Source organism: Antechinus flavipes, chromosome 5 (genome assembly GCF_016432865.1).
Source record: "Antechinus flavipes isolate AdamAnt ecotype Samford, QLD, Australia chromosome 5, AdamAnt_v2, whole genome shotgun sequence".
Classification (NCBI taxonomy): domain Eukaryota; kingdom Metazoa; phylum Chordata; class Mammalia; order Dasyuromorphia; family Dasyuridae; genus Antechinus; species Antechinus flavipes.
This window is the reverse complement of record NC_067402.1, coordinates 266,521,033-266,541,314: the sequence shown is the minus strand read 5'-3', so window position 1 is coordinate 266,541,314 and position 20,282 is coordinate 266,521,033. Positions and strand designations below refer to the sequence as shown.

The window sequence follows — 20,282 nt, the reverse complement described above, 5'->3', positions numbered from 1 at the left end:
GTTTGATAATCTTTTGAGCATAGTTCCAAACTGCTCTCCAGAATGGTTGGATCTGTTCACAGTTCCACCAGCAATGTATCAGTGTCCCAGTTTTCCTACATCTCCTCCAAAATTTTCATTATCTTTTCCTGTCATCTTAGCCAATCTGAGAGGTGTGTAGAGGTATCTCAGTTGTCTTAATTTGCATTTTTCTGATCAATAGTCACTATTGGAGCACCTTTTCATGTGGCTATAATCTCAATTTCTTCATCTGAAAATTGTGTGGTCATATCTTTTGACCATTTATCAACTGGAGAATGGCTTGAACTATATTATAAATTTGAACCAATTCTCTATATATTTTAGAAATGAGGACTTTATCAGATCCTTTGGATCTAAAAATCTTTTCCCAATTTCTTGCTTTCCTTTTAATCTTGTCTACATTAGTTTTGTACAAAAACCTTTTAACTTAATATAATCAAAATTAATCTATTTTATGGTCAATAATCTCTAGTTCTTCTTTGGTTATAAATTCCTAAATTCTGAAGTTTAAAAAAAATTTCTCTATTCTCATATGAATTGTTTTCCTAGTTCTGCATAGTTTGCTTTATATCACTTCATAGCGTTTCATCTGTGATTGTACCTTTCATCATTTTTTATGTCACAATATTCCATCATATTCACATAACACAATTTGTTTAGCCATTCCTTAGTTGGACAGCATATACATGTCTATATCTAGAATCTATACTTTTAACTTCTCAAAAAAATTTTACATTTAATAATGTAGGCGGATCAGAAGATATGTCCATTTGGTAATTTTCTGGGCATAGTTGCAAATAACTTTAAAGAATAGTGGCATCATAAATAAAAAATATTTGGGAGTTTACCTGCCAAGAAAAATCTAGGGATTGTAAGAATATGATTATAAACCACTTTTCAGTCAAATGAAGTCATTTCTGAACAATTAAAAAAATATTAAATATACCTGGATAGCCTGAGCCATTATAATAAAAAATGACAATTCTGCCCAAATTGATTTATTTATTAAATGCTATATGCTCAAAAAAATATTATTTTTATAGAGCTAGAAAAAAAAAGATTTATCTGAAAGAACAGAGGTTAAGAATATCATGGGAATAAATAGAAAAAAATATATGGAAGATGACCTAGCTGTTGTAGTTGTTGCTGCTGTTTAGTCTTATTTGACCATGTCCAACTAGATCATAAGTTGTATTATTTGAAGAGGTAATCGAGGTAATCATCAAAATAGTCTGATTAAGAAATAAAGGGGGGGGGTATCAATGGAATAGATTAAGTAAGTGCACAGTATACATTAGTAAATGACCATAGCAATTAAGTGTTTGATCAACACAAAGATCCAAACTCTTGAGACAGGAACTCAGTATTTAACAAAAAGTTGCTGGGAAAACTTGAAAACAGCTTGGTAGAAAATTTGGTATAGATATATGAGATATCTGTAAGGTCAAAATGGGTTCATGATTTAGACATAAAAGGTGATAACCATAAGCAGATTAGGGAAACATGGACTAGTTTATCTGTCAGATTTGTGCAGAAAGGAAGAATTTATGACCAGACAAGAGCTAACTTTATGAAATGTAAAATGGATAGTTTTGTTTATATGAAAATAAAAAGGGTTTACACAAACAAAAACACAGTCAAGATTAGTATAAAAAGTATTTTTTTAAACAAATGTCTCTGATAAAGATCTTTTTTTGTCATAGAGAACTGAGTCAAATTTATAAGAATACAAATCATCCCCTAATTGATAAATGGCCAAAGCATATGAACATTTTTTTTTCAGAAAACCCTCCCAAAGCTATAGTCATGAAAAGATACTCTAAAGCAGTATTAATTAAAGACGTGCAAATTAACTCTGAGGTACTACCTCATGCTTGGTTAGTATGACAGAAAAGAGAAATGACAAATATTGGAGGGAATGTGGGAAAGTTAGGTCACAAATGCACTACTAACCATTTTGGAGAGCAATATGGAATTATGTCCAAATGTTTTTCATGACTACACATGTATCAAATTATTCCCCCCTCTCAGGGTGAAAGGAGAGTAGGAAAGAAGAGAATTTAGAACTCAAAATTAAAAAAAAAATTATTTAAAAATTGCTTTTACACCTAGATGGAGCAGTGGATAGGAACACTGTCACTGGAGTCATCTTGAGTTCAAATGTGGCCTCAGACATTAGACATTTACTAGCTGTGTGACCCTGGACAATTCCCTGATTGTTTTGGCTTCCCTCCAGAAAATTGTTTTCATGCATAATTGGAGAGAAAAGGATCCACGTGTGCAAAAATATTTATAGTAACTCATTTTTGTGATAGCAAAGAATTGGAAAAAGTAGATGCCCATCAATTGGGGAATGGATAAACAAGTTGTAGTATATGAAGGTAATGGAACAAGCTAATGAACATGCTAATTTTAGAAAGGCCTGGAAAGATTTACATGAACTGATGCTTTAGTGAAACAAGCACAACCAGGAATACATTGTATACAATAACAAACAAGAATGTGTGATGATCAAATATGAAAGACTTGGCCATTCTCAGTGGTTCAGTGATCCAAAGCAATCCCAAAAGACTTTGACATCTGCATCTAGGAAAAGAACTAAGGAAACTGGAAGTCAGCATATGCTTTGTTCACTTTTTTTTTTAAATCTCTTGCATGGTTTTTCCTTTTTACTCTGATTTTTCTCTCCCAACATGATTCATAAAGCAATGGGTATTAAAAATATCTTAACATTTTTTTAAAGGTTCACAGAGGGAAATAAAACAAAGGCTAATGATGAAAGATGAAAGAAAATGAGGAGAAAGGAATATGTTAGAGAAGAAATGAGGAAGTAGGGAGAGAAATTTACTCTTATAAGTGAGGTTCTTGAAGATATTATATAAACATGGATGAAGGAATAGAGGAAATAATCATCTAATGATTACATTTTTATTTGAAGTTAGTTGATAGAGGAAGGTTGAGTACTTCTTTCCTTTTTTTCTACTCTCCACTCCCACCTCCTACAAAGAATACATTTAATGCAGTAGGGATACTAGTAGTGACAGGAAAAGGAGAGCATGAAGTGAACTAGAGTTGGGAACATAATAGTCACATCCAAACAAACAAATTTCAGGGAATTAACTATAAAAGATGATTAAAAAGAGGAGGTGTAAAAAATAAAAAACAAATCAGGGTATGGGTTGGTGAAAAAAACAGGCAAAAGAATAGGAATTTCAATTATATAGAATGTTTGTCTTATCAGATTCCTTCATTCTTCTCCGTAAAAAGGGGCCTAAAAAGATTGTACAAGTTATGTGAACCTGAGCAAATCACTTAACCCTAATTGCTTCACTCCCTCAAAAAAAAAAATAGAAATGTAAAGTAAATTCACAAAAGTTAAAGTGAATGGGATGAACTCATCCATAACATAGAGGAGAGTGGGATAGAAAGAACATAAAGGAGAGATTAGAAAGCAGGCTATAAAAATATGGGTGTTTTCAAGGAAACAATAATATAGATTCCCATAGCATTAACTAGCAGTGGAGAAGGATTTACTATGCTTCAAGCAAATTCAGACCATTGAAAGGAATTGTAATTGAACTACAAGGTTGTGATAGCAAAGTTAAAATGGTTAAAGAAGAAGCACAGGATCCCAGGGTAGGAGTTAAAAGCATTAGGTTGGAGTAGTGATTGACTGGAGTGTAGGATTAGGGTAGCATGAAAATGTAATGCCTCTGGGCTCAGATTCCCTGTGACAAATGCTTACCAAAGCAATTAGAAGGGTATTATTCTATGTCTCAGAACTAGGTTTTGTGGTTACAAAGATAAAAGTGAAACAATCCTCACTCAAGATGCTTACATTCTGTAGAAACATGCAATCAAACAGGTTCAAGTTATTCCATCATATTTCATGCCAAGAATTGAGGGTTTTGTTATTGTTATTGTTATTGTTATTGTTATTGTTATTGTTATTGTTGTATCTTTGCATTGCGTAATTCCCAGCTTTGGGAAATTGAAATATTGAACCAGTCCTGTTCAGTTTTGACTTTTGACTCCATGTCCATCTCATCCAGATATACATACTAGTGAACAAAGTTTGTGAGGAGTCTATAAATATGTGTTGGATAATATATAATCTTTATCTATTTGGTCTCCACCTTTAGATGGACAGACTCAGTGCCTGATTACTATTTCTTTACAGAAGCTCCGCAAGGTTGTGAGGCTTGATACAATAAGCACAATATCATCTATGAACAAGAGCCTCAGGAGGATTTCACCCCGCAGAGGGAATTTGGACTCTGCTCTGGATTTGCTTCATCATAGTTGTAAATATATCCTGCTCTTTTAACAGCTTGTCTGATGTTTATTATCACAGAAGATTTTTGATCAAGCCCATTTCTTTTGTTATATCTTTTAGAACATCCTGAATGATCTTGATATATATAGGATAGGGGAGATACCTTATAAAAGGGCTTTTGTGGTAGTCTACATCAAATAGTTTTTTAATAAGCAAATGCAAAAATGTATGTTCTCAGTTAATTGTGAAGGTTAAGCACTTCTTTCCTTTTTTCATCATAGAAATCATAGAAATATGATTCTTATAGAAAATGGCTTGAGAAAACCTTTGTTCAGTCAGTTTTTAGTTCAATCTGAGTCTTTGTGACCCCATTTGGGGCTTTCTTGGCAGAGATACTGGAGTGGTTTGCCATTTCCATCCCTCCCTCATTTTACAGATGAAGATACTGAGGCAAACAGGGTTAAATGAGTAGCCCAGGGATTGCACAGCTAGAAAATTTCTAGGCCTGGATTTGAGCCTCAGGTCTTTCAGACTCCAAGCTTGGCACTGCACCACTAGCTGCCTTTGGGAAAACTAATTGTTCCCTACTAATACTCTTTGAAGGATTTTATTTAGATGGTAGGGGGTAGAGGGATAATTTTCTTGGTTCTTTGAGGCCCCTCATTTCCCCATCTGTGCCCAGGCACATAGACATATGTGTTTTTTATATTGGCTTTTTGACACCTTCATAGCTATGTCACCACTAGCCCTGGACCTCTGCTATATTACATATTTAATTTAATTTGGCTTCATAGAATTATTGGTAGTAGAATGTCCCTGTACTATTCAGTGCCTCTAATGAGCAGTCTCTTGGTAGCTAGGTTTTCTCTTTTTTTCTTAGTTACTGATGGGAATAATGTAGAACTTCATTGGCTGGAAATTTTTCAATGCTGGTAGCTGAAGAAAGAATCTAGTGTGTTGATATGCCAGGTCTCTGTATAATTAGCTAGCTGAATAAATTTGGCCAAGTGGTTTTTGTTTTAATGAACTACATGTCTCATTGAGTGATTTTTTTTTTTTTTTCTTCTTCCTCCTGAGACAACAATAGAAACTGTGAAAAGGTCGTATGACTGTAGGGTTTTCTTGCAAGGACTTAAGTCCTTGTCCATAATTATATTGTTGTGAATCTTATCAAAACACATTTTATTTCATAACTTACATAGATTCAAGGAAGGAATGCATAACTCAGGGAGTAGAGAAGATTTACTACATTCATTCTGAATGAAAAGTAAGGAAAGAAGAAAACAGAGAGTGCCTGTTTCTTTATGATGAACATTGACATCTTGAACACAGAAAGAACTGGCAAGAACTTGCACGATCAAAAAGTTCCTTTTTTTTTTTGATTCATGAAACATTTGGGTCCAGATCTTTTTTGAGTTTACTTTTTTGGTATATAATTTTAATTTTCAGGGCTTTTTTTCCTTTTCAGACATTTTATCGTAATCATTTTCAGAATCCTTTTGGGTCTTAAGCAAAACGTCTTCTTATTGACCTGGGTTAAACATCCCAATGTTAATACTACCAAAAAAAGGGAATAGTAGAGCCTTAGATTATCTATTTGTATACATGTTCATATTTAATTATTCATGGGCTTGAATTTCAGGAGGTGTATGTAATACTGGTAACTTCAAGCCATAAAATCAAGTCAGCAAGCGTTTCTTAAATGATCATTCTGTGCCAGGCACTATACCGGAGTGCTAGAAATACAAACAAGCATCAAGACAGTCTTGCCCTCAAGGAACTTAACATTCTAATAGGAAAAGACTACACAGTGGAAGCTGAAAGAGGATAGAGAAATTCTGAGATGACTGGTTTGGGTACTATCCTGCAGTAGAGGTTCTGGGAAGAGGCTGCAAGAGCAGAAGGTACTTTGAATTGGTGAATGCCAGTGCATGAGTGACCTTCTAGGATGAAGAAGTTTCTGGGGCCTGGTTGAGGAATTCTGGAATTACAGCCTGGAGAGGAATCAACGAAGAAAGTCAACTGAGATCCTCACATCTTTTTGCAAAATCTCCTTAAGTGATTCATTCTCCTATGTAGAACAGTGGTTTTTCCATACCTCTTCTTTTCCCCCTGTAACCTTCCATGGCTTCCCTTCCTCCTTCCCTCTCATTTGAGATTTTCGCTTCATATTTCACTGGAAAAAAAATGAAACAAAACTTGAGGCTATTACAAGAGCTTTTTCTTCCCTCTTCCTCAACTCACATTTCCTAGATGACTCAGCCAGATATCCCTACCTTTAAACCTTTCTCATGTAATGAAGTGGCTCTTCTTTGTGAGGCAGAAAAGGAAATCACATTTTTTCATATTACAATAGATAGTTTTTGTTTGGTTTGGTTTGGTTTTTGCTGAGGAAATTGCGGTTAAGTGACTTGCCCAGGGTCACACAACTAGGAAGTGTTAAATGTCTGAGATCACATTTGAACTCTTGTCCTCCTTACTCAGCCCTTTACCAGGACTGGTGCTCTATCCACTGCGCCACCTAGCTGCCCCAGATTGCAGGACTTCTTAAACTTCTTTTCTTTACCCAAGAAATTTTTACATGGCCATGTGTATATACATAAGTATATAAAATAGGTATACAAATGAAATATTCACTGATAATAAATTAAAAGTTTTATTTTAAAACAATTCTTTGGTATACATATAATTTTGACATTTATTAAAGATGAAAGCAGATTTGCATTTTAATGAGATGTGGATGTACTTGTTTGTTTTTATTAAAGCTTTTTATATTTACAGAGCATATTGCATGGGTAATTTTTCCAACATTGACCCTTGCATAACCTTTTGTTGCAAATTTTCCTCTCCTTTCCCCCATCTCCTCTCCTAGCTGGTAGGTAGTCCAATACATGTTAAATATGTTGAATACATATTAGATCCAGTATCTGTATATATATTTATACAATTATCTTGTTGCACAAGAAAAATCAGATCAAGAAGGAGGGAGAAAAAGAAAAATTGAGAAAGAAAACACAATGGAAGCAAATAACAACAGAGTGTGAGAATGCTATGTTGTGTTCCACACTCTGTTTCCATGGTTCTCTCTCTGGGTGTAGAAGACTCTCTGTATCACTGAATAATTGGAACTGGTTTGAATCATCTTGATATTGAAGAGAGCCACATCCATTAGAATTGATCATCGCGTAGTCTTGTTTTTGTGTATAATGATTTGGTTCTGCTCATTTCACTAAACATCAATTCATATAAGTCTCTACAAGCCTCTAAAATCATCTTGCTGATCATTTCTTACAGAACAACAGTGTTCCATAACTTTCATGTACCATAATTTATTCAGCCATTCTCCATTTGATGGGCATCCACTAATTTTCCATTTTTTTTGCCACTACAAAAAGGGCTGCCACAAACATTTTTGCACATGTAGATCCCTTTCCTTCCTTTAGGACCTCGGTTGGATATAATCCCAGTAGAAACACTGCTGGATCAAAGGGTATGCACTGTTTGATAACTTTTTGAGCATAGTTACAAATTGCTCTCCAGAATGGTTGGATCCATTCACAGTTCCCCCAGCAATGTACCAGTGTCCCAGTTTTCCCACATTTCCTCCAAAATTTTCGTCATTATCTTTTCCTGTCATCTTAGCCAATCTGAGAGATGTGTACTGGTGTCTCAGAGTTGTCTTAATTTGCATTTCTCTGATCAATAATGATTTGGAGCACCTTTTCATGTGGCTACAAATAATTTCAATTTCTTCATCAGAAAATTGTGTGGTCATATCCTTTGACCATTTATCAATTGGAGAATGGCTTGAACTATCTATTATAAATTTGAATCAGTTCTTTATATATTTTAGAAATGAGGCCTTTATCAGGCCTTTGGATCTAAAAATGTTTTCCCAGTTTATTGCTTCCCTTCTATCTTGTCTGCATTAGTTTTGTTTGTACAAAACCTTTTAATTTAATGGTCAATAGTGATCTTTAGTTCTTCTTTGGTCACAAATTCCTTCCTCTTCCATAAATCTTGAGAGGTAAACTATCTTATGTTGTTCTGATTTGTTTATAGTATCATTCTTTATGTCCAGATGATGAACCGATTTCGACCTTATCTTGGTGTATAGTGTTAAGTGTGGGTCTATGCCTGTTTTCTGCCATATTAGTTTCCAATTTTCCCAGCAGTTTTTGTCAGATAGTGAATTCTTATCCCAAAAGCTGGGACCTTTGGGTTTGTCAAATACTAGATTGCTATAGTTATTGATTATTTTGTCCTGTGAAACCTAACCTATTCCACTGATCAGCTTCTCTATTTCTTAGCCAGTACCAAATGTTTTTGGTGACCGCTGCTTTATAATATAGTTTTAGATCAGATACAGCTAGGCCACCTTCATTTGCTTTTCTCTTCATTAATTCCTTTGAAATTCTTGACTTTTTGTTCTTCAGATGAATTTTTATGATTATTTTTTCTAGTTCAGTAAGGTAGTTTCTTGGGAGTTTGATTGGTATAGCACTAAATAAATAGATTAGTTTAGGGAGTATTGTCATCTTTATTATATTTGCTCAACCTATTCGTGAGCACTTGATATTTTTCCAATTGGTTAAACGTGACTTTTATTTGTGTGGAAAGTGTTTTGTAGTTTTGCTTATATAGTTCCTTACTTTCCCTTGGCAGATAAATTCCCAAATATTTTATATTATCAACAGTTAATTTCTTTTTGTATCTCTTGCTGTTGGATTTTGTTAGTGATATTGATGAATTATGTGGATTTATTTTGTATCCTGCAATTTTGCCAAAGTTGTGGATTATTTCTAATAGCTTTTTAGTTGATTCTCTGGGTTTCTCTTTTAGTATACCATTGTATCATCTGCAAAGAGTGATAATTTGGTTTCCTCTTTACCTACTCTAATTCCTTTAATCTCTTTTTTCTTCTCTTATTACCAAGGCTAGCATTTCTAATACAAATATTGAATAGCAGTGGTGATAGTGGGACAACCTTGTTTCACCCTTGATCTTATTGGGAATGGTTCTAGTTTATCCCCATTACATATAATGCTTGCTGATGATATTAAATAGATGCTACTGACTATTTTAAGGAAAAGTCCTTTTATTCCTATATTCTATATATTCCTATATTCTCTAGAGGGAAGGAGGGGAAAAATTGGAACAAAAAGTTTGGCAATTGTCAATGCTGTAAAATTACCCATGCATATATATTACTTGTAAATAAAATGCTATATATATATGAAATAATAGTTTATATGTATATATATCTGCAATAACAGTCTCAAAAAACTATCAATTTAAATAGCAAATAATTACTTGATTGACTTGCCACATGGAGGAATATGCCAACCAAGGACTTGCACCTGTTTATAATAAAAAATTGTAAAATCTTTGCAGAAATATGATGAATGATTATGAGCAATACTACACTGTAAAACAAAACAGGCATTTTAAAGAGAGCTTAGTGAGATCCAATCAAAAGCAATCTTAAGAGAACTTAGAGATTAAAATTGAAGTTGACTATCAGAAAAATGGAAAAGATCTATATAGATTTTTGTAACCGAATTTTTTCACTATCTTGTAGATCTCTTGTATTCTTGTAGATATTTAAACTCTTTGTCTTTGATGAGCTTATATAGACGAGGTAAAAATAGCATTCAAGAGACCAAAACTAGGAAATGCAGCTGGATCATATATGGAAGACATTTGTGCAAGAGGAAACCCAATTTTAAAGGCATTGAGGGATGGAAGGTGGACTTTAATATTCAAATTAAGAGAAAACCAACAACTATTGACCTGAATATGCTGGATTTTCCATCTAAAATTGTCACGAGAACCATCAGTTCATTACCGCCATTAGTTGGGGAAAGGAAGGCCTTTTGAATGCAATTTTCTGCAGTAGATTATGTATCACTACACATGAAGGTGATCGATAAAAATACAAGATCCCACTGTGGGATCTTGTGCTTTACTGGCTTTTTTCTTTTTAAATGTATTTTCTTGGTTAAAACAACATGTTACTAAAGGTTTTCTTCCAACAAAGTATTTGCAACCTATATTTTTTCTACAAAAGAGGGGTAGGTGGGAACAGGTTGCAACTTTTGAAAAATTAGGAAATTAAAAGGCAAGTGAATTGTCACATTGCAAGAGCAGACAGCTGGTGGACAATCCTATGTTTTCCATAGGCATCTTTGGACTGTCAGGAGAGTACAGATATCACTGTCCTTCCCACCCCTTGTGGGGAGTACGTATGAGTAAGTGTTGTGCAGGATGACTAGGCATAAATATGTTGAGGAAACATCTAAAAAATGGATATATTTCACATTTCACAGGAAAACTGCATGGCACAATGGAAGAACACTGGACTGATTTACAACCCAGATTTTTTCTTTAGCTTTATTCCTTGTGTGACCTTGGACACAGTTAATTTTTGAGCTTCAGTTTGTTTTTCCTAAAATGGAATGCTTGGACTATATAATAACATACTCCATTCCAATTGTGGTAATGTACTAGTACTATTTCACCAAAGATGATTTTTTTAAAAAAAAAATCTAATACGCAAGCCCTCAAGTGTCTGGAGGACCTGAATCTCAGACACTTAATACTTCCTAGCTATGTGACCTTGGGCAAGTCACTTAATCCCAGTTGCTAAGCCAAAAAAAAATCAGTACACACCTGAAATTTAGAATATTACTTTTCTTTGATGTTTATTCATAATATCTAATTGTTTCACCATTAAATCACACCATTTTCTGATTTTGGTGTTTGTATTATGTCCACTAGAGGGTAGCATGAAATTACTAAAGTGACTTAGTGAAAAAAGTTAACCTCTTTAGATTTACTCCCGCCTCTTTCCACAGCCAATTTAATCCATGACCTACCAGTATACACAGACATAAGAACAGATTAATAAACAGGTCTGGAAAGGTGTATATTATTGCAGATATAACATTGAATCACAGTATGTATATCTGTGTGTATATTTAATAAAGCTCTTAAGATTTTTACTATTAAAAAGCATTATTTAAATTCTGAATTCTGTGTTCTAAAATTTGTTTTTAAAAAATTTTAAGTTGACTCTTTCAAATGGCATTCTTATAGACTTAGTAGTTACTGATGAGAATGTATCTGTACAAGCTTCATCATCTACCTGATGCTTCATAGTCACCCATTTCCTAAAATTCTTTCTTATAAAAGTTTAGTTCTTTTCTGTTCTAAGTTTTTCTCAAACTAACAAATATAATAGATTTTAAAAGTTGTACTGGATCTATTAAGTCCCAAAGTTAGAGTCCTTACAATTTATATACCTGTTGTGCTTTTTTCCCACTCTTGTATCTTTTGAAGGGACTTGCTCCTATTTTTATCTCTTGCTAGTCTCACCTTTTTGTTTGTACCTGATACTTGTATTTAGGTATCTACTTAATCCAGAAGTTTAGGATCATTGGATCTGCTATTTAAATAGACAAGAATGGTATTGTTTTGTAATAAGTATTTAAAATTAACAATTTTGGGGATCCTAAGATGGTTTCATAGTTAAACCAAAATCAGAAAAACAAATTTGCCTTCCCAGGGGTACATGGGAATAATAAGACTCATTTATAGCCAATAAAGGTTCTTTTTCTGAAACAATACATTGTTTTCCAAGTCGATGACATTTTATCCCTTTTTGAGAATTGAAACAGTTAAAATTTTAGCCTTTTTAATGGGAAATTGCTGAAATGTTACATACTTTATAGCCATCTTAAATAGAATATATATTAAGTATGATTTGATCTTTTCTTGGTGACCAGAGTCATTGTGAACAAGTTATTTTATTAAGCTACATAATATAATAGTCCCCACAGGCCTACAAAATGTATATGATTATATACTTCATATTGCTATGGGTTTGTTTTTTTTTTTTGAATACTTGGTCTGATTTATCAACATATTTTTGTTTCTGTCTCATTTCTTGTCACTTTATATTGCTGGGTTCTAAGTGTTCTCCTTTCTTCCCCTTCCATCTACATTTCAACTAAATCGACTTTCTTATTGTCCTTCATATTCAACATGCTATTTTCTGTCACTGTGCCTTTCCAAGATTGCAGCCCATGTACTCCATCCCTATTTTTACTTCTTAGAAGTCTGAGCTTTCTTTCAATTTCTGTGTGCCACCTTCTATATAAGGCCTTTCCTGATTTTTCCTTACTTGCTAATAGTGACTGCCTACCCCTCATCTTCCCATTACCTTGAATTCACTTTGCATTTCCTTCTTTGTATACGTATTGTTCTTTGTTCTCCTCCCTCTTCCCCTCCAGCTTCATGGGAGGCAATGACTGGTATAAAGTAGATATTTAATAAATGTTTCTTGATTATCTACTCTTAAGTAGAAGACTATGTTATAATGGAAAGAGCTTTGGACTAGAGTAAAATGAAGTTGTTTGAACCTGATACTTCTTTGGACTGTGGCTAGATTACTTGTAATCATTTCTTCTTCTATGAAAAGGAGAGATTTCTTTTGAAATTTCCTCAACAATAAGCAATCATTTATTTGAAAACTTTCCATGTAAAGACGATCCACTGTGAGAGACTTAGATATTTTAAAAATGACCCAAGATAATTCCAAAGTACTCATAATGAAAAAATGCTATGCACTCCAGAGAGAGAACTGATGAATTGAGTGCAGATTGAAGCAGTCTTTTTTTTTTTTTTTAACTCTTACATTTTATTTGTATTTAGTTTTGCAATGGGGCCAATATGGAAATATATTTTACATAACTTTCACGTGTATAATCAATATAAAACTACTTGCCTTCTCAAAGATGCAGGAGTGTCGGGAAAGGGAGAGAAGTTGTAACTTAATTTTAGAAAGAATTGATTACATTTCTTACATGTAATTAGGAAATATTTAATGAAATATGATGGTATAAAAGGCAAGAAAAAATATTCCTGCACTCAAGGAGGTCATCAATTCCAATTAGGGAAGTAACATAAAAATGTCTAGTAAGTAGATACATAAAAGATATATACAGTTAGAAGGTAATCTGAGAGCAAAGGGTATTAGCATAGAGATGGGTGGTGTTTTTCAATTGTGTCTAACCCTTCGTGACCCTATTTGGAATTTTCTTGACAAAAATCCTGGAGTAGCCTTTCTTTTTCCAGCTCATTTTACAAATGAGGAAACTGAGACAAAAAGGATTAAGTGACTTGGAGTGTCACACAGCTCAGGTAAGAAGTGTCTGAGGCCAGATTTGAAGTCAGGAAAAAGTCTTGATTCCAGACATCAACTCACAAACTCTCATCCAGTGAACCATTTAACAGCCTTGCCCCAATTGTAGCAGTTCTATGTAGTGAAACAATTAAGTGTTCTTTGAATGTTTTATAGAGTTCACTTTGTTCTATTTTTCCTTGGGGGGAATGCCTTTTTTTTTTTTTTTTTGGCCTTTATTTTTCTGAGATTGGGTATTTAATTAATCTTATTTATTGTCCTATATCTGTGTGTTTATATTCATTTATACTGTTTATCTCCTTTGGGGAACATGTAATTAGTTAAAAAATTTTTCCTTACACAATATTTTTAATAAATCAGTTAAGAAATGTTCACTGCAGAAGTTAACAAAGAAGGTTTTTAACAAAGCCAAAATAGACTTTTTTACACAATACGTATATTAGCAGCAAACTACTTTTTTAGGTTTCCATTTTCTCAAGTTTTCAAGAGAGTATAAACAGTAAACATAAATAATTCTTAAGAATTTCCTTTATTCCTTATTTTTTTGTGAATCCTTCATTTCATGCTTATATATTGGTTTTCTCTACTTTTCTTAATCAGACTAGCAAATGATTTTTTTCCTCAAAAGCAAATCCCATTTTAGTGTAGATACTTTACATTCAGTTTTAATCCCTTTAATTTTCAGTTTCTTTTTTTTTTTTTTTAAGTAACTATTCTAGTTTGTTTTTGTTATGGACCTAATTAATTGATCTCCTATTTTTCTTGGTGAAAGTGGTTAGAAATATGTTTCCCCTAAGAATTACATCAATTGCATCCCAAAAATTTTGGTATGTTTTCTAATTGTCATTTTCGTTTGAAATTTTATTGCTTTATTTTTTTTTTTAATTTTTCAACACACTGATTCTTGAGGATTAAATTATTTAGTTTTCATTTAGGCTTTATTTTTGAATTGTGGTCAGTAAAGGATGTGTTTAGTATTTTCTGGTTATGTGCATTTGTTAGAAGGTTTTGTTGTTTTAGCATATATGGTCAGTGTTTGTAAAGCTGTATTTGAGAAAGTTATATTCCTTTTATTGTCACTCAGTAATCAACCAGAGAGCCATCTTATCAAGCACTGATAGTCCATTGCCTGTGATTTTGGCTTTAAATAATTGTGTCTTCTCACTTTATCAACTTTTAAAATTTAAATTTACAACATGTTCACCTTTTCTAAGATTATGATTGCTACCATGCTTTTTTGAATTCGTTTCGATATTGTTTGAAATGGCTAAAATTTCTTATTTTAGCTTATGAATCTTATTTCAACCCGAGTTTCTTTTAAACAATATTGTTTTGTTTTCTCAAGCCATCCTTTCCTTCCTGTTCTTGATAATGCTTGTATTTCTCTCTACTTACTACTCATATACTCATTTGTCCTGCTCCTCCTCATCTGCTAACAAATATTCTTCCTGTTTTTATATTGTTTATGTGTCTTGTTAGGGTTACAGTATTGTTGCCATTAGTCTGTGGTGGCAGGGGTGGTTTTTTTTTGTCTATTTGTAGTCTCAGAATTTAGCACATAATAAAGTCCTTATTCTCTTTGCTGCTCCCATCTCCTTTAAAGGGAGAAAGACTATAGGGAAAGTGGGAGTAACTGCTCCTGCCTCATCTTTTTCCTTTTTTCTTTTGCCCAAACCCCATTTACCTAGCTATTTACCTTTGTTCTCTCCCTCCCTCACCCCACCATCCCTCACCTTTGATCCATACTTCACAATGGAGATCTGTTTTGAGTCTACTTCCCTCTTAAACTCTTTTGAGATCTTTTTGATTATGCCTGTTTTTCTGGTGACTTTTGATAATGTTTCTTCACTAAATCAGTCAATAGTTATTTAATTGCTTTCTATGTAACTGGCACTTGCTAAGTGCTGTTTTTTCAATTCTTTTGTCTCATAATCATGGGGTCCATTTATTTGCCTTTAATTTTCCTCTTCCATGTTTGTATATTCTCACACATTTGATTATGAGAAATAGTTGTCATGTTCCCCTTCACCTTTCTTCCCATCCTTATAAGATATCGAGAAATAGATCCAAGTTCAAATCCTTTGCTTGTCTTGTTTATTCCTTCTGATAACCCTTGAAGACATTAAATGATTCTACATGGGATCTACTTTTCCCCTCCCCAAATCTATCCAATTCTGATTTTCTGCAACTCCTGAATTAAAGGTATTTTTGCAAAAATAACAAATATTATCAGTGAATTTTAAGTCCTGAGATAGATGCGAATAACCATGGTGAATCCCTTGTTAGCCAATATCCTTCCTCTTTCTTTCTTTTTTTTTTAAAGTTTCCTGTGTTGCTTTCAGTATCTGAATGTTTTACTAGTTAATGATTCCTTTCCCCAAAAGATGTTGAACTAAACAGCTTCACGTTTAACCTTATCTGAATGGTGGCAGAAAGAAGAATAAACTTGTAAACCTAATACTTGTTTTCCTTTTTTAAAGGAAAATATAGTTGTCCAGTTGTGAAAGGCAACAAGTAAGGTGTACAGTGGTTAGAGTGCTAGACCTAGAGTTAGGAAAACTTCCCCAGTTTAAATCTGGCCTCAGACACTTCCTATCTGTGGAGGTTTACACAGATAGGGCAAGTTACTTAAATTCTGTTTACCTCATTTTCCTCGTTTGTCTGGAGGAAATGGCAAACCCCTCTAGAATCTCTGCAGAGAAAGCCCCAAACAGGGTCATGAAAATTTCGACAAGAATGAAAAAGGACTGAAAACAACAGCAGTGAAAGGAATGAAGAAAGGTCCCTTATTCACATTGTCTGGTTCATCCTTCCCACTCTCCCTTTTAAATGTGGGTTCCTTCTGGGAAGTAGTAGCAGTAAATATTTAACAAATATCTACATTATCATGTTTGGATACTGAATGTGTCAACACTTTTTAGAATTGTACTATAGCTAAAATAGCTAAATGGCAGAATCCTTGCCTACTGACAGTTTTGTGATTGGCTAACTTAGGGGATACCTTCAAGTAGTCAACAAACATCTACTAAGTACCTCTCTGTGCAAAGCACAAAGTGAATGCAAAATCATTTATTACACATTTATTGTGAACCTAGTACTGAGCATTGTCCTAGACACTTGGGGGGGGGGTGGGGAGAGACAAGATTAGAATCAGATCTTGTTTTTGCCCTCAACTAGACTGTGTATGTAGGGAAGGGGGATGACAATAGTGTGACACATACAGAATGAGGATATGGAAGAGGTAAAAAGAAACTTCACAGAGTGGAAGGGGAGGAGGAATTTGAGGAGGAATCTTTAGAGGTTAAACATCATTGCCATACAATGAGCTGTGGGTGGGGAGGAGACTTGTAGTCTTGAGCAAATTGAACTAAAAAAGCATAAAGATAAGAATTTATGTTCTGGTTAGAGGGTAGTTTACCTTAAGTGGGAGCTTGGACAGAGTTGGAGTCCTAATTCATTAGGATAGTAGGGAGTAATTGAAGGGTTTTATGTCAAGAAGTGAAAGAAGCTGATCTTTGCATAAAGAAAACTTTATTTGGTCATTTTGTAAATGATAGATTTAGAGCACAATAAGATTTCTGAAATAAATATTTCTTGATACCCTAACTGTGCCACTTACTTTTAATCTTGGGCAAGTCATTTTTCTTGGTGTCAGTTTTCCTAATCTTTAAAATGGGGGAATTGGTATTCATTGAGGAATTGGAGAACTAATTGCAATATAGGAATGTAATGGGTTATTATTTTACTTTAAAGGAAGACTTGCCTGAACTGATGAAGAACCAAGATAACAAGTTCTTCATCTCAGAGTAGATAAATACAATACAGTCTCTAGATAGACAGGAGCAACTATAGTTATAGAATGTAACATTTACCATATCTTACTGTGTCAGTTAGCATTTTACTTTATTATGCAAAGGAACATTTGTGTTAGTAGGGTATGGGATATGATTACTTAAACTCTCTTCAGTTTTAATTATTTCCTTACCTCCAATCCCTTCCCTGCCCACTGAGAAAGCAAGCAGTACAATACCTATTATACCCATGAAATTGGCAAAACATTTCCATATTAGCTATGTTATTTAAAAGAAGAGGGGGGAAAAATGATAATACTGTTCTTCAGTTCACTTTATGGAGGTGAGTGGCATTTTTCATTGATGATTCTTTGGAATTCTTGTGGATTATTGTATTGATCCAGAGTAAAGTCTTTCATTATAGTATTGCTATTAATGTGTATAATGTTCTCCTGTATGCTTTACTTTACGTCTGTTCATATAAGTCTTACTAGGTTTTTCTGATGCTATCTCCTCTTTCCCTCTCTCTTCTCCCCTCCCCCATCATTTTTTTCTTATAGCACAGTAATAGTCTATTGCAATCATACTATGACTTGTTCAGTCATTCCCCAATTGATAAGGCATCCCCTTAATTTCCAATTCTTTGCCACTACATAAAGAGATGTTATAAATATTTTTGTATAAATAAGTCATTTCCTCTTTTTTGATCTCTTTGGGATACAGACTTAGCCATGGTATTGCTGAGTCAAAATGCAGTTTTATAGCCCTTTGGTCATTGTTCCAAATTCTAAATGGTTGGACCATTTCACAACAAAAAAATTGACTTGTTCAGAAAATCACATTGAGGTTCAGAATGGGATATATGCGAGGGTTGGGGGAGGGTGATAAAAAAGAGGTCGTATTCAGGGAGGGAGTAGCAAAATACTTTTGAGGAGAGAATAATTGGGAGAAGGAAATATAATTAGCAATAAAAAAATTCAAAATAAGTTTTTCTGATGCCCTCAGAGAACAACAACCTGGAAAGTTCTCCATGAACAAAATGAAATATACTGTGTACAAAATAATAGCAATGTTCTGGGCGAACCAGCTATAAATTGTTATTCTCGGTAGTATAACCATCCACAATGACTCTGAAGGACTTATGATGAAAAATTATCTCCATACCCAAAAAAGAAATTGATGGAATCGGAATACAGATCGAAGCATTCTCTGTCTCTCTTCCTCTCTATTTTAATTTAATTTTTCTTAAGGATTTTTATTTTCATATGGTGGGAGATCTATTTTCACAGCTTAACTTTTATGGATATGTTTTGCATAATTTCACATGTGGTTTCTTAATTGTGGATGGGGATGAGAAAATCTAAAAGTGAAAACTGTTATGTGTAATGGGAAAAACAATAAATTAAAAAAGGAAATCTCGAGGAGAAAAAAAACTTGCTCTGTGTCAGTGTATTGGGTTTAGTGTAGCTAAACTCCTTTAATCCCTTGCTCCTGTGGACATTCAACAGGCTTTTCTGTAGTAACCTTGGATACTTATTTTTCCTATTGATTTTGAGCTATTTGTAATTAGCTATGTTAATTTTACTTGTGAAATTTACTATGTATGAAGTTTAGCTGGGGTAATTTTTTCAAACAAGTAAGATGTCTGTAACACCAACCAGATTCTCAGTGAAATATTGAGTTAATTATGTTGCTACCCTCCAATATTTAGAAAAACCTTGATAATAGCACTTCTCCTAATTGCCTTCACAAGATATTCTGTTATTTGTGTGTGTGTGCCTCTGTGTGTGGCGGGGATTTATTTTGTTTTGTTCTGGTTTTGTTTTGTTTTGGATGAGGCAGTTGGGGTGAAGTGATTTGCCCAGGGTCACATAGCTATTGTTACTCTGATATTGGATTTGAACTCAGGTCTGCCTGATTTCAGGGCTTGTGTTCTATCTGCTGTGCCATCTAGCTCTTCCCACATGATATTCTAAAAAAAATTTTGTGTGTGTGTGTGTATGTGTCTAATATATATTTATTACACTTTTTTTGTATCTTTTTTCTTTCTTAGGAAACCCAGCGTTTGCTGGCAGAACCAGTTCCTGGGATAAAAGCAGAACCAGATGAAAGCAACGCACGTTATTTTCATGTGGTCATTGCAGGCCCACAGGATTCCCCCTTTGAGGGAGGGACTTTTAAACTTGAACTATTTCTTCCAGAAGAATATCCAATGGCAGCTCCTAAAGTACGTTTCATGACCAAAATTTATCACCCTAATGTAGACAAGTTGGGAAGAATATGTTTAGATATTTTGAAAGGTAAGTGACATCTTTATCCTAGTATTGACATTCCTTTTCTCTTCTTAAGTATGACATATTAAGAATGCTCTTTAACAGTCTTTAGTTTGATTTGGTTTATATCTCGATCTATGGGAGGAAAATACATGAATACTTTGGGTACCTCTTAGTTTTATAATAGTCTGAACTGCTGTCTCCTTAGATAAATGGTCTCCAGCGTTGCAGATCCGTACAGTGCTGCTCTCCATCCAAGCTTTGTTAAGTGCTCCCAATCCAGACGATCCATTAGCAAATGATGTAGCAGAGCAGTGGAAGACCAATGAAGCCCAAGCCATAGAAACAGGTAATACAGCCCTGGGATGTTGTATTGAAGACATTCTGGCCTTCTCCCGAATGTGGATCAGATCTTATCATAGCAAAACAGACAATCCAACAACCCCCTCGCAAGATTTGCCAACCTACTTTTTTCACATATTAGATGCAACAACATTCTGATACAACCAAATAATTATTTACTTTTCAAATGCATTTAGCTTCTAAATCTAGAGCTTTTCAACAAGTACCCAAGCATCCACCATTTATATAGTACATTAATTGGAGTGGAGTTGAACATTTTGTATCCATTGTGGTTGTAGAATTTCATTGACATTTTTAAGGACAAAGACTTTGCAATATCTTTGGACTGTAAAGTCTACAAAAAATATTGATAT

General features: G+C 34.0%; 1 protein-coding gene across 1 annotated transcript in view; it reads left to right on the top strand.

The window, feature by feature from the left end:
* Positions 1 to 20,282, top strand: part of UBE2N (ubiquitin conjugating enzyme E2 N) — an 88,567-nt gene that overhangs the window by 66,493 nt on the left and 1,792 nt on the right. Inside the window, exons 5-6 of the mRNA XM_051963676.1 lie at positions 19,347 to 19,593; positions 19,775 to 19,915. Coding sequence (XP_051819636.1) covers positions 19,347 to 19,593; positions 19,775 to 19,915 — 388 coding nt within the window. The remainder of the gene's footprint in view (positions 1 to 19,346; positions 19,594 to 19,774; positions 19,916 to 20,282) is intronic.